The following is a 14540-nucleotide window of genomic DNA, read 5'->3' as shown; positions in this document are numbered from 1 at the left end:
TGTGTATGGTACTGTGCTCTACAGCGCATCAAAAGATAAATGACATATTTTATTAAATACTGAACTTGTCAGATTGTTATTAATTCCAGAAAGATTGGAATAAATAGATTGGAATTGTGAATGTTAAATCACAGTCATCTGACTACAAGGGTCAACTTTTGCAAAGGGGGCTTAAAGATGCAGACCAAGCAGCAATAATAATAATAATAATAATATAATGTGTGTTTTTTTTTAAATAAATCAGTTCTGTACTATGAGAAAATACTTGTAATTTATTTTTAGACAAATCTGAATTAGATTTTTAATGTATTATTTTTTGTTTCTATAGAAACCATTTACAAAGTAACATCCCCTTCCTCTTCTGAAACAGGCTCTGGCACACCCCTTTTTGAGCCCTGTCCTCTCTCTAGCAGTGCACCAATTGTATGTAGTGACTGCCTGGTCACATAATCTTTCTCGCAGAACTTGGCATCTTTGGTCCTCTTCTGATGCACTGACAACCATTTAGTGAATCCCCGAGCAGAATCTTCACCGATCTATTACAGGAGGATGGATTGATCGGAAACTTAGCTAATTCATTATTGTGTAGATTGTATTGATGCACATATTAAAGGGGAAAAAATAAAATAATAAAAAAGGCAGCTTGGACTGCTGCTTTAATGTAAAGAATGACTTAAACAGGCTGCCTGATTCAGTCTATTAATACAGTGGTTGTACTGGACAGAAAGAAGAGCTGAAAGGCACAGGACAAAGAACTTGTAGCATACAAGTCTAGTAATAGTCTCAGGACTATGGGGTTGTTTAGTGGCTGACATCCACACAGCTCATCATTTTAAGGCACAATTTAATTTTCATTGCATAGACATAATGTACAATTAGGTAAAATGGAACTGTCTGCAAACACATGCATATTTTGAAAAGTACTGCTTGAAAACCCTCATAGAAACTAAAATGGATCCAATATGTATTTGCATGCAAATAATGATAAGTTAGGAAGGTCAGCTCTAAATTGAAAAAAAAACAAGCATCATTTATCTTCTATTACTCAATAATACTCATGGCACAACACCATGCAATCACTAAAATCTAAATCAAATGGGACACTTCTTAAAGAAAAAGGAAACCCTTGCAAGGGAAGGGGGACCCATGAATTCATATGCGCCAGCTAAGGACCTATCATTTTTTTGTACCTTCAATTTAACGGTTGTTGAAGAACGAGTGGTCACAGTTCATTCCGATTAAAGCTTGCTTTAGTTATCTAAGATGTTAGTAATGTAAGTATTTAGCTGATCAGTTGTGCCTTCTATCTAGAACTTCCTGTATGCCAGTGGTTTCCAACCTTTTTTTGGTCATGTGAAATTCTAAGGAACCCCAACCCTCTCTAACAGCGAGTCAGTGATCAGATACATTGTTAATTCTTCTGTATTTGATACAATTTTAAAATGACCTGAAAATTTCAGGGAACCCTTTAGGGATGCCCGGGGAACCCAAGGGTTCCTACAAACCCTGGTTGAAAAACACTGCTGTATGCTTTGTTTTTAGCACCCACTGCTTTTCTGAAGACATGCTAACATTTTAGAGGTTATGTGAACTAGTTTTGTATAGACCGTTTCATAACCAGTGTTTTTTTGATAACCAGATTTTACTCCTATAACGCTTTGTGTTTAATTTTTCAAACATGCTTAAGAAAATGCATTATGCAGATAGTTTGATTTACAAATTCTCATTGTTCACATGAAACGAAGAGAAAAAAAAAACAGAAAAATGAATGACTTCCTATCGATCTTCATTTATTATTTGTTTTACCTCTAAACGTAGTGCTTAACACCTGCTTAGACATGGTTAAAAAAATGAATGCAAATAAATTCCAAATGTGAATACCCGACACGAATCCCTCTTTTTTTGTAGTCGCTAGCACAATTTGTAAAGAGTTTGTTCTCACATGCCAGCGCATCCGCATTGTAATCAGCAATAAAATGTAAACCAGCCCAAATGCCTAAGAATTGTTTGCACATATTTTTGAACATCACAAAAAACTAGGGGTCCCGTACTGTTACTGTAGAACTGCAGCAGTGCTACATTCTTATTCCCCAAGCTCCCAAATAGAAAGCTCTGTATTTGGATTTTCACGTTTATCATAACAAACAATGCAAGCAGCCATCCAAGTCCCACAGGAAATACTCATAATTGCTAGCCTCTCGAACTAGCCTGGCCTCTGGGACCCAGCTCAAATGAAGGCTTCTGGCCAGGAAGAAGACTCGCCTATTGACATTTTTATTGTATTGATCTGGAACCTTGAAAATGACTCTCTTCTCAGAGGGCATTATGGTCTGCGGATACCAGTCATCTCTATTCATAAATTCCAAGTCATTTTTACACAAGTGCAATTAAATTGTGTCCCTGGTGCCTTAAGGATTCTTAGTAATATTTTGTAAGCTTCATGCTGAGATAGAGTAACCATATTCTAAGCAGTGACGCAAGACGTATGTCCTAAAATAATTACCCTTTTATATATTTCTGGTGGTGCGTAACTAATGATTTATGGAGGTAATGACAACTTGTCCTCAGAACTACTGTTAATGCTCAGACGTCACTTTATTGGATCCACTAGCCTAAAAATTGACATATCCTACATGACAAATATATGAAAAGAAACTAAAGGGGCACTTAGTGTTAACATTTTCAATTGTGGGGTCAGCCCTATTAGAGTGAAACAGTAAGTTTAATCATCAAATGCAAACGGCACTAAAGTAATGTGTGTATATTGCAGGGAAACGTTTAAAAGAAGTCGCACCCCTCTACTGTATCTGCTTGACAGAATTTTGTATTTCAAAATGTGAAGGCAAAATGACAAAAAAAAGTAACAATTACTCACTAATCCTGTTTGCCCTAAAATTAGCAACCCTACAAAGCTCCCTAATGACTGTTACTGTATGCCACCTTGCTCTATATTATCATGGATCTCCAATTAATTTATTGTATTCTTGCTGTAATCACATTGCATTCTGGTTCACAGAAGTCCTGAAATAAGTTTGTAACACTAAAGTTCTTAACCAAAGTAAAATAATAAGCCTTTGTAATTTCCTCATATCTGGATGGCTTGTACATGTATATTTTATACGCACATAAAGTCTAGAAAAGTATACATTAATATACAGTACATATATTAATCATTGTGATGGATTTCGCAGAACAATTTCCAGAGCCAAAATCACAGCACCTGATGGTGTAAAACAGCAGCTTGTGTGTAATATTGATTGCATACATCCATACAGGTACTGTGCAGAGTCATCATTAATATATGAATATCTCATGTTCTGTAACTTGAAATGATTCCACATTTAAATACTATAATAGCATACATTTTATTTTCTGTCTTAAAATAAGCGACCACCACATCAGAAGGGGAGATTTATCAAACTTCGGTAGTAATTCAAGTCAATGGAAGTTAATGTACAATTGTTGTGCAATTGCAGTTGAATTAATCTCCTATTGCACAGAAGAGTTTAGATGGCCCCATATGGTACATGAGACCTACTGGATTGCCTTCAGTTTGGATTTTACATCAAGCCAACATAGATTATTGTAAAGTTTTTTTCTTATTTATGTATGAGTCCCTGATCAGCTCTGATCAAAAGCAATACCGTATACCGTAATATTTGCTATTGCACTTTTTTCATTGCGATTTCAAGCTCTGCATGGCTATTTCACCACCACATGGTGGCTTCCTTTCAATGAATTGCAATCCCAATATATGTTGCTGACTGGCACTGGAGCTTCAGGTAAATAACTGAACAACCATTCAAGATTGGGGGAGAAGTCATCAATCAGTGCTCAACTTATTTGCAATTCTAACATATAAGTGGGCCCGTTCCTTTAAACTGATTTTTCGTTAATTAAATAGTTTTAGGCATGACCCTAACAGCTACTGATTGCTTGGAAGCTTCATGGCTATATGAGGGAATTTGGCCAACAAGTAGGAACATTTTGTTTAATGTGCTGCCAAGACTTACTGGGGAGTGGTGAAGTGTCAACAAGACTGGATGCTGTGTTACCGCTTCAAACGCTGATAAAGCTGTCCTGATCAGTTCATCTGATGCAGCTTGACCTGGTCACAACAACAAAAAAACCATTGTAGTTTTTTAGGACTCTTGGTGACTCAATTAACCTTTGTTCTAAAAATGCCTTTCAAGTTGTGGATTGCCCCGAGATGCACTTACCCACTGCTCCTTCCAAATTAGTCTCACCAACGTCTACGGATTTAATTTGGTTCTGCAAAACAAACACCATTTATCACTTCAAGTATTTCAACTGAAATAATTTTTTGTGTAGGGTTCATTCATTTTGCACTTATGTTATAAATTTCAATAAAAGTTTATAAAACAAAGTTGAAAGTATTCTAGTATGAAGATGAATAGCACATCATATTGCATGTACAGTATGTTTTACAAAGACCTGTGGATTGACTTTAATGTAATATTTAAGCACTAGTGATAGATTGTACGTGTCACAACATAGCTAGTGGCACACATATTAAACTGTATATCTCCCCTACTATCGCTTATAGCATCGGTGCGAGATTTTTTTGGGTGGCGCGGCGGTTACAGAGGCCCAACGCTCTTCCCCAAAGCATTTAAATTAAATGCTGGGGAGCACGCAAGGCCTCTGTAACTTACTTACCTTCGGGCGAAGCGGCATCAAATGACGCAGTGGGGGTCGTGTGACGTGATATAACCCTTGCACACCCTTGGCTTATAGGACCAAAGTGAACGAAGGACTGTGGTATAGGTTAAATTGGATGAATGACACTTAAAAACCATTATTTTTTTAAAACTTAACTTTTCCATGGTAACAAAAGCTTTAGGCTACGGCCCCGCTCCCTCAGTCAGCGCGCTGCCTGCATGCAGTGCGGGCGCGCTGAGAGGCACAGTCCGCTATCTGCGGTCTGTAGGAAGCGGGAGCGGCGGCCGTGGTTTGAGCGGAGGGGGGCGTGGTTTGAGTGGAGAGACCCGCTACTCCCCCCCTCCCTCCACGGGCTCGGTCTCCCGGGCTGCAGGAGGGAGCTGCTGTGGGCTGCTGGAAGGTAAGCAGCTCCCGCTCCCTCCCCCTTCCCCCACAAATGCCCTACACACACACACACCACCCCTACCTTGTGGAGGAAGCTCTCTGACAGCTCCCGCTCATGCCCCCGCCGCTGATAGGCTCATCAGCGCACCACGTGACGCGTCACCGCTCGGGATCACAATTTTCTTGCATCCCCTGGCGGCTGACGCGTCACAGCGCGTTGTGAGCCGTGCAGCGAGGGGGGACTGGGACCGGCTCAAGAAGGATACCCCTGCTGGTGAGGAACGCGCACGCTGCCGCGCGCGCCACCGGACGCAGCGGGACCAAAGCCTTAGAGTTTTAAAATCTGCATCTAGTGTCTTTTAGTGATAAGACTGTTTATCAGGCCTTCAAACTAGTTCTATCCATTGTTTGTATAGTAATCATTAACATATAGTTGAACAGATACACTTAAGTATATGTGTATACACAGTATAAGTATATGCATAAACTCAGCAGACCTGAAGAAAAGGGAAAAGTTAATAAATACAGTACATCATAATTTTTAACAGAATCTTTCTAAGGAAGCCAATTACATTGTTGAGTTGCTTTTAAAGAAAAAGTTGAATTGCTATGACAGTAATGTAGAACAAATTTCAAAAAGCCAGTGCTACAGAGTAATGGATAATTGCAGCATATATGAATAAAGCTGTATTTTATTTAAATGATGACAGACCCATTTATGTGAGTATATCTTGAGATTAAGTAGTCTTCTACCTTCATGGTTCAAAGATATGGGGACCAATATGCATACCCAGGTGAAGGGGTAATGCAGCCAGTGATTGCCTATGAGGGCAGCTATGGCTGGTTCTGCCCCTAAATAGCCAGTATGCAACCCCTAGAGTTGATTAAGGTACATGAAACTTGGATCTGGTTTGAACAAATAAAGTCACCGTTATGCTATTCACGAGTAGTATGGTCTGTCCTCCGAGACGTGCTTCCAGCTGAAATTATGTGCAGGAGTATATCCGAAGGCGGAAGAAAGCAGAGCACAGCAATGAAAAAACAATGGGGCTTGCGCACAGGTGAAGGCAAAAAAAAAAAATTATTGGTGGGTGACCACATTTGACAAAGCGCTGTTCAGCGCGAAACACGTCAGAAGTACCCCCACGCCATCCTCCATGTGGTCACCCACCAATAAATAGTTTTTTTTAGCCTTCACCTGTGCACAAGCCCCATTGTTTTTTCACTGCTGTGCTCTGCTTTCTACCGCCATCGGATATACTCCTGAATTGACAGACTGTCCGCTTAAATTGTGATTTCCTAGAAGTTGCATTAAACAGATACACTCCTACTACATAGGGTCAAAATGTACTACAAGTAATATAGTTAATAGATAAGAAGTTGATGACAGATCTTCTTCCAAATATCAGACAAGTGCAAGTGTTGATAGATCCTTTTTTAAGGTTATTTTGGAAATGCTAGTAAATAGTAAACTGTAACTTGTGAATTGCTTCCATTAGCACATAAACAATTGTCATATAAACAAAAGTTATCTGCACCTCCTTAAATCTCAGCCCTAATTTCTCGCTATACACCCTCCTGACTCTTGCGTTCTGCTCAAGGATGTCTTCTCTCTACCCCTTTTGTGTTTAAAGCCCTCTCCCACCTTAAACCTCTCACTGACTGCTCCACACCTCCGGAATGATCTTCCCCTCAAAATCCAACTGGCACCTACTCTATCCACCTTTAAGACCCATCTTAAAACCCACCTCCTTAACAAACCATATGAGTAGCTCCATGGCTGAAACTTTACACATCATACATAAACCTTGGCCCCTTGCAGACAAACTTACCAGAACACCCTCCTACTGTCTCTGTACATTCTTCCAACCTACCAATTAGATTGTAAGCTCTTTTGTATTGTTATTTGTATTAATATGATTGTATGATTTGTTATTTATACGATTTGCACGTGTATTACTGATGTGAAGCGCTACGTAAATTAATGGTGCTATATAAATAAAGACATACATACATACAATACATACAATACGTACATGATGTGGCGTGGAAGAAACAAGTTAAACCATCAGCCATACTCCTTAATTGTCGTCACCATTAGAAAAAAAACTTTAAAAACCAAATATGATATCTTTTTAATATTTGACCTATGCAGTTCGGTGCAAGGTAAGGTGATCACAGTTCATTTATCAAAGGACTGCCAAGTATAAAAAAAAAAAAAAACCTCTTTTAATTGGAGGCAACTGGCATTGAGATGTCAAATAGACAAATGTGGTCATGAAACAGAAATGAGGACCAGTAAGCCCCTTGATGCCCTGACATCTGTTATGTTTGTTTAGCAGAGCCAAACTTTTATGACAATGTCCTCAACAGTTGGTGTCTACACTGTGAAAGCAGTTCACATTTTTGATAGGCAAAAAACTCAGAGGGTCGTGTTGTCAAGAGTTTCTGATGTACAGTGCAGACATGTTCTAAACTTACCTGAATAACAACACAGTACAGTACTGTGATTTTTTACCTTTCATTTTTGACTGGTGCTTCTTTTTTTTCGGGGGGGGGGGGGACAGGAGGGCGGGGAGTATAATAAATTGTTCATACAAAATCAAAACTCTGTGTAGCATTTACTACAACACGTCTCAGGACTGGTTTAAAAAAATCTAGATATTACTCTTCTTTTTATCCTCATGTTATAATCAAGACCAACACTATACTGTACTTAACCAAACTAATGGAAAAAGAAAGAGCAGTCAAACAGTGACTTGTTTGCCAAATGAAAATGTTTAGGAAGATAAAAAAAAAATGGCTTGCTCTGTAAGGAGTTTTCAGAAGATTTTGTCTATGTAAGGACTGATCCCCTACATTACAGAGCGTAACTAAGAACTTCATAAAAGGGCAATCTCTTCTAAGACTAACATGAAATAATGTCAGTGGCTGTTCATGCGGAAAATCAGTAAAACGCAAATGAACATCTGAACCATAAGCCTACCATGGCACCGTGTTGTTGGACTCTCAGAGCTATTAAGAATTATATTATTGTGAGTGCAATATTTTAAAAAGCAATATTGGTAAACATACTTACTGTACTAGTGAAGGAAGAGCTACACAGAAGACCAGAACCCTAAGGCAGGGGTGCGCAAACTGGGTGGAGGGCAAGATTTTTCAGAAGGGACGTGGTGGTTGCAGAGGCCCCGTGCTCTTCCCCAAGTCATTTAAATTAAATGCCGGGGATCGCGTGAAGCCTCTGCAACACGTCGGTATGGCAACAGAGTGTGGATGTAAAGCCAATATTTATTAAAGTTTTCTTGTGAGTGCACTTGGATTGGGCGATAACAAATAACTTGCTACAATAACGATATTATTATAATTTATCACGATAACTACTGAATGGAAAAGAAAAAATCTAAAGTCCTTAACTGTTCCAGGTAGAGTAATTTATTGTGAAATATATTTCTTATTTCATCTGAATAAAAGAAAAAAAAGAAAAACATTTTAGCATATTTTTATTTTCCAAATGAAATATATTTTACATTAAATTAACTACAACAACAATAAAGCCTGTTCGCCTTCTCCATGCACATCATTAGCCTCCCCTCTTTTGAGCATAAGTGCATTGGGGAGGAAGGGGTTAATGGCTATGAAAAAACTGGGGGTTGAGAGGGATGGGAAGGGGAGAGGTTGAGGTCAAGGGGCATGGTGGGTGTAGGGGCTAAGACGCATGGGTGGGGTGGAAGGGGTGAAGAGGCATGGGGGGGTAGAAGGGGTGAAGAGGCATGGGGCAAGGAAAGGGAGAAGAGGCATGGGAAGGTGAAAGGGGTGAAGAGGCATCTGGAGGAGGAAGGGGTGAAGAGGCATGGGGAGGAGGAAGGGGTGAAGAGGCATGGGGTGGAAGGGGTGAAGAGGCATGGGGGGTGGAAGGGGTGAAGAAGCATGGGGCAAAGAAGGGGTGAAGAGGCATGGGGGGTGAAACGGGTGAAGACGCATGGGGAGGTGGAAGGGGTGAAGAGGCATGGGGAGAAGGAAGGGGTGAAGAGGCATGATGGGGCAAGGAAGGGGTAAAGAGCCATGGGGCGAGGAAGAGGCAATAGGGCAAGAGGCGAGGAGGAGGCATGGGGGTGAGAAAGAGGTGAAGAGGCAATAGGGGGAGGAAGGGGTGAAGATGCATGGGGGAGGAAGGGTGAAGAGGCATGTGGCAAGGAATGAGTGAAGAGGCGTGGGGTGAGGAAGGGGTGAAGAGCCATTGGGTGAGGAATGGGTGAAGAGGCATGGGGGGTGAAATGGGTGAAGACACATGGGAGGTGGAAGGGGTGAAGAGGCATGGGGAGGAGTAGGGGGTGAAGAGGCATGGGGCAAGGAAGGGGTGAAGAAGCATAGGGCAAGGAAGGGGTGAAGAAGCGTGGGGGAGGAACCCGTGAAGAGGCATGGGGGTGAGAAAGGGGTGAAGAGGCATGGGGAGGAAGGGGTTAAGAGATGTGGGGGGAGGAAGGGGTGAAGAGATGTGGGGGGAGGAAGGGGTGAAGAGAGAGATTACTTGCAGGTGGATTCCTTAGAGAGAGGCTTTCACATGCTGCAGCTATGTCATTGATTTCCCCCGCTTCTCTCTCCGCTGGCTTCCATACAGCAGGGCGGCACTGGAAGGGAGGGGGAGTGTGCGAGTATGTGGAAGCTCTGTGAGGCTGAAGCTGCAGACCTGAGACCTCAGCAGACGACAGATAGGAATACCGCGGTAATAAACAATGGTAAGTATTGAGTTACCGTCCACTTTTATAACTGCGGTATTACTATGCTTTTACTATGCTACCATTTAGTTTTAGAAATATTTGATTGACAGAGGAAATAAACCATCTCAATCTATCAACAGCACCTATGCATTTGTGCACTATAAAATAGTGTCTGCCAGCTCTATTGGGCGATTGCTCTATTGGGCGATGGGGGTTGCCCCGGTGAGCTGGGGGCTCCTCAGCTCCCCATGCAGCAGACCGGAGGTCACTTTTTGCACTACCCTCCCTTCTTCTGTCGGCACCGGGATCAAACTTCCGTCCGACCGGCGGAGGGAGCTGCAGAGTTCCTGAACTGGCGCAGGACCACTCCTCACTCTAAAGTAGGAGTGTTGGGTGTGTGTGTTGGAGTGAGTGAGAGGGGGAAAGAGTGCATTTAACCTTCTCCCGACGTCAAATGACGCTGCAATGTCACATGGTGACACGTTGCCATGAAAACATGATGGCACAAGGCGATGCATTGTCATGACAACGTGATGTCATGACATCGCGACGCTGCGGCAGGAGGGCCGCTATTGAAAGAATCATCTGGGCTGGTATGTACCTGCAATCCGCCCCTGCTGCACGAACTTGATAATGTATCCCTTAACACAGGGGTGCGCAAACTATTTGAGCTGCGCCCCCCTTGCCTGCTCCCCCCCATGCTCGCGCCCTCCCCTTACCTCTTTTGCTGGGGTCCTGTGATGTCACGTCGCCGTGTCATCATTTGACGCCTCGTTGCCACATGGTGACGGGTCACACCGGGCTTCTGAATCTCGGTAAGTGAAGTTGCAGAGGCCTCACGCGATCTCTCGGGATTACATTTAAATGCCTTGGGGAAAACCGCTGGGCCTTAGGAACTACCGTGCCCCCTCCCCCCCCCAGAAAAATCTCCCGCACCCCAGTTTGCGCACCCCTGCCTTAACATAAAATAAATAGAAATATGATTTTTTTTAAATTGTGTGCTTACTAGAAACAAAAGAAAGAAGCACACCCAACCTCCATATAATGCAGGGGCACTCACTCCTCTTAATCTTTAGGGGGGGCCCTCATAATTTCAAACTGCTAATCATCACAAAGAGTGACAATGGAGCATCTCTCGCCTTTCCACACACAGCATGTTTAGTGTCCCCTCTTCTCACTGCGCTAATGAGAAATATGGGTCTACTAAAGGAACCTCCAACATTTTTAAAACACAATTTAAGTAATCTGTTGAACGGTGATAAATATAATGTTAAGTGATAAATAGAATGTTCCTGCATGAACCATAACTGATAACAACTGAAAACCTTATGTATCAAGAACAGAAATACATTTTGATATATATATATATATATATATATATATAAAACAAAGCAGCAAGAATATACTTGACTGTTTTCACTAACACTTCCTACATCTAACAGTTTTGAAACTATACTTAGGATTATATTTTCTTCCATTCATTATAGAAAAGAATCGAGTTCTCTTAACAAATTACCTTTTTGTGATATGTCTCGCTCAATTATCTTTAGAAATATGGAAATCTGTCAGTTTTACCAAGAGGGACCTGTGAAATCTGTCATCTTACTCTGTAATTTACACTAGCTCTCTATAATTAATGTACATTCTCCAACTTGCATCTTGACAACAGAGACTCTGTGATTTAAAGTGGAATACAGTACTGTAGTTATTTGTGACATAAGATTCTGGAATACAGGAAAGTGAAAAAATCCATTCCAAATAGTTAAGATCAGTCAGTTTGAATTATTTATTCCTTGGTTACATCTACTTCCTTTGCTGCGTTTTGTACAAGAGGTTGCGGTTTACTTTGCTGTACAGATCACCATTGTCTGCAATTGCCTTTTTTATTTTAAACATGTCAATGTAGATTAACTTATTATCTATTGCAAATAGATGTGAGACGAGAATAATCTTTATCCGGCTTCGTACAAGCACATCTGTGTACAAAGAGGTTCCCCAAGGTAGGAGTCAGGCTGTGGCCCTGCTGGCGCTGACCGCGCTCATGCTTGAGAGCGGTGACGTCACCAGCTCCCCAAGCATGAGCGCCGGGTGGCCTGGATATTTCGCAAGCATGTGCGGGGGGTGAGGGGGTGTTGTGGGCAAGTTGAGTGCGGTTGAAAGTTAATTTTTTTTGTTTACTCAAGCACAAAGCTTGAGTGAGCGTGCGTGCCCACGGACCGCGTGAGCGGGGACTTACACATATAGATTTATGTAAGTAAAAGCGGCAACAACCGCGCGCTCAGCGCCAGCGGGGACGCTGCTGAGAAAGGGAGTTCTGATACCTTTGGTTATACTCCAAACTCTAAAAATTTCCCATTGAGATTTAGACATTGGCCACTTTCCAGATGAAAATGATCTATTAATGATCTTTGACATGTACTTAATATTTGAGCATCTTTGCTATCCCCTGGTGCATATTGTTCATATTCTAAATTGCGTGACTTTATTCCTCTGAGATTGGGCAGAGATCATCCATATCCACAGGATTCATAGCCTTTGCGTTCGGTTATATGACTATGTTCTGGGAGACCACTATACCCAGTGATTATGCTTTGAAAAAGGAGTTAATAGCTCTATTGTTTTTGTCCAGCAGGAGGTGCTATAAAAGTACTTGTACTCTCATTTAGAGCAGAAAAATGTCAAGCATCAAACTGCTTCATGCCACAAATCTCCAATCTAATTCGACTGGTCAATAGATCCACCTTGTTAAGTCCACTGCTACGCACCAATTCCACACTCACAATTCCAACTCAAGGACATGGTTCTTGACAGGAAAACACGCATGGGATTGTGACTTCTAATACAATTTAGGTCGGTGCATGTTTGTGTTTCAAAGTGCTGCATAATTGACAAATTAACATTCTCATCAATTTCATGTTTTATTTGACAAATCCATTTTTAGATTGGCAACATAGTTATCAAATTCTCTCCAGAACCTATGTGTGTATATATAGCCACACAAATGTTACTGCAATAGTACTGTTATTAGACATATATAAAAGACATAATGGCTCATGTATTTTGCAGAGGGGGCGCAGCATTTGCAGAGGCCCCGTGCTCTTCCCCAAGACATTTAAATTAAATGCCGGGGGATCGCGTGAGGCCCCTGTAACTTCACTTATATTGTCTCCGGCAATGCGTCGCCATAGCAACGCAGCATCAAGTAACGCAATGGCACCATGATGTTACATGACCCCGTGGTGTCATTTGACGCCGGAGACATGATAAGGAGGGGGGCGTGAGCAGGAGGGAGTGCAGACAGGGGGGCACAGGGAGAAGTGTTTGCGCACCTCTGCTCTAGATCAAGATAGAATTTTGCAACTGGGTCATCTCTGGGGCAATAACAACAATAAATTAACACATAGTCCCTCCTTTTTCTCCATGTATTTATATTGTATTATAAAATACTATGACTTAGATAACTATATTAATTTCTCAAATTATCTACTCATACATGATGTCATACCTAAAACGAAAAACACATTTGGCATTAGAAAACTTATATAATGAGATAACATTTTATCTTACTTGATTAAGTGATCCATCCACACATTACTGTATGCTGTTTGTCTAGTTCTAGAACATTTAAATTCATCCCTATTTCCCCTAACTTCACACTATCGTTATTACATTGAGCGTGTGATGGGGTTTAGACATTCTCTCTGTGGCTCCTATTCAATAGTGAGGGGCAGTTAACAATGAATCAATATACAGTACATTCTCTTGAAGCCAACTCCCCATACACAACTTCTTTCTTGTACTTAAAAACATCTGGGAGATCCTATTTCACTAGTCAACTTACTAAATTTCATTTAAAGTTTTATCATCATGAAGAGAAACGTTGTCTTTCCAAGCAATATGATCCCTCCATGAACTGTAGGCCTTCCACATTACTTATGTTACTTATTCAAACATTAGTCCATGATAAACAATGAATCCATGATAAACATAAGTTAACTGTTAATAGTACTTACTGAATAAGTATACCATTCACGGTAATGCCAAGAGCATTAGCTGACAATGATGTATATTACTGATTACTGATTCGGAAGTCAGTTCCAACTTCTGGTGTCTGCTGCCAGGACAGTCCCCCGCTCCACAGGTAGGGACGGGCAAGTTGGGGACACACATTTAACTGAGCCAGAGAAAGGGGGTGGGGGGGCAGAAAGAGAAAGGGGAGAGAGAAAGATTGGAAAGAGAGAGAGAAGGGGGAAGAGAGAGAAATGGGGGAAGAGAGAAAGAGAAGGGGGGAAGAGAGGGGCAGAAGGAGGGGAGTGAGAAAGAGGAGAGGGAGAAATGGAGAGGGGAAGGGAGAAAAGCGAGAAAGAAAGGGGATGAGTAAGAAAAGAGGGAGAGAGATGGAGGCAAGATATTGTATGTGTGGTGAGGGAGAGAGGGGGGCAAAGAGATAGGAAATTTTATAAATTGGAGGAGATGGGCATTGGTGAAACTTGCCCTACTGTATGGCAAATAAATACCTAGTTCTGCCTCTGGTCGTGTATATACAGTAAGCTTCAATTTTCATTTTATTATGAACAAATACAAATCTAGTAATTCATTAAATGCTTTTTAGTGACTAAGCCGCCTAGTGAGGGTAATCTCTATAATCTACTAGTGACATTAATCCATAGATAATAATAATTTATCAGTCATACTCGCTGTTGTTACAAAATGAGGTACTGTAGATCTCCACAGGATCTGAATAGTAGCAAAGTT

The 14540-nt window shown here is 41.3% G+C and overlaps 1 protein-coding gene across 10 annotated transcripts in view; it reads right to left on the bottom strand.

Moving 5' to 3' along the window:
* The window catches only part of ULK4 (unc-51 like kinase 4), a 656651-nt gene that overhangs the window by 370577 nt on the left and 271534 nt on the right, over positions 1 to 14540 (bottom strand). For all 10 annotated transcript variants that reach the window (XM_075586693.1, XM_075586692.1, XM_075586691.1 and 7 more), the window contains 2 exons: positions 4221 to 4272; positions 4014 to 4108 (listed from right to left, as the gene is read on the bottom strand). In XM_075586693.1, the coding sequence (XP_075442808.1) occupies positions 4014 to 4108; positions 4221 to 4272 (147 nt within the window). The remainder of the gene's footprint in view (positions 1 to 4013; positions 4109 to 4220; positions 4273 to 14540) is intronic.

Source organism: Ascaphus truei, chromosome 2, assembly GCF_040206685.1.
Source record: "Ascaphus truei isolate aAscTru1 chromosome 2, aAscTru1.hap1, whole genome shotgun sequence".
Classification (NCBI taxonomy): domain Eukaryota; kingdom Metazoa; phylum Chordata; class Amphibia; order Anura; family Ascaphidae; genus Ascaphus; species Ascaphus truei.
The sequence above is the reverse complement of the archived record's forward strand: the minus strand, read 5'-3'. Positions and strand labels throughout refer to the sequence as shown.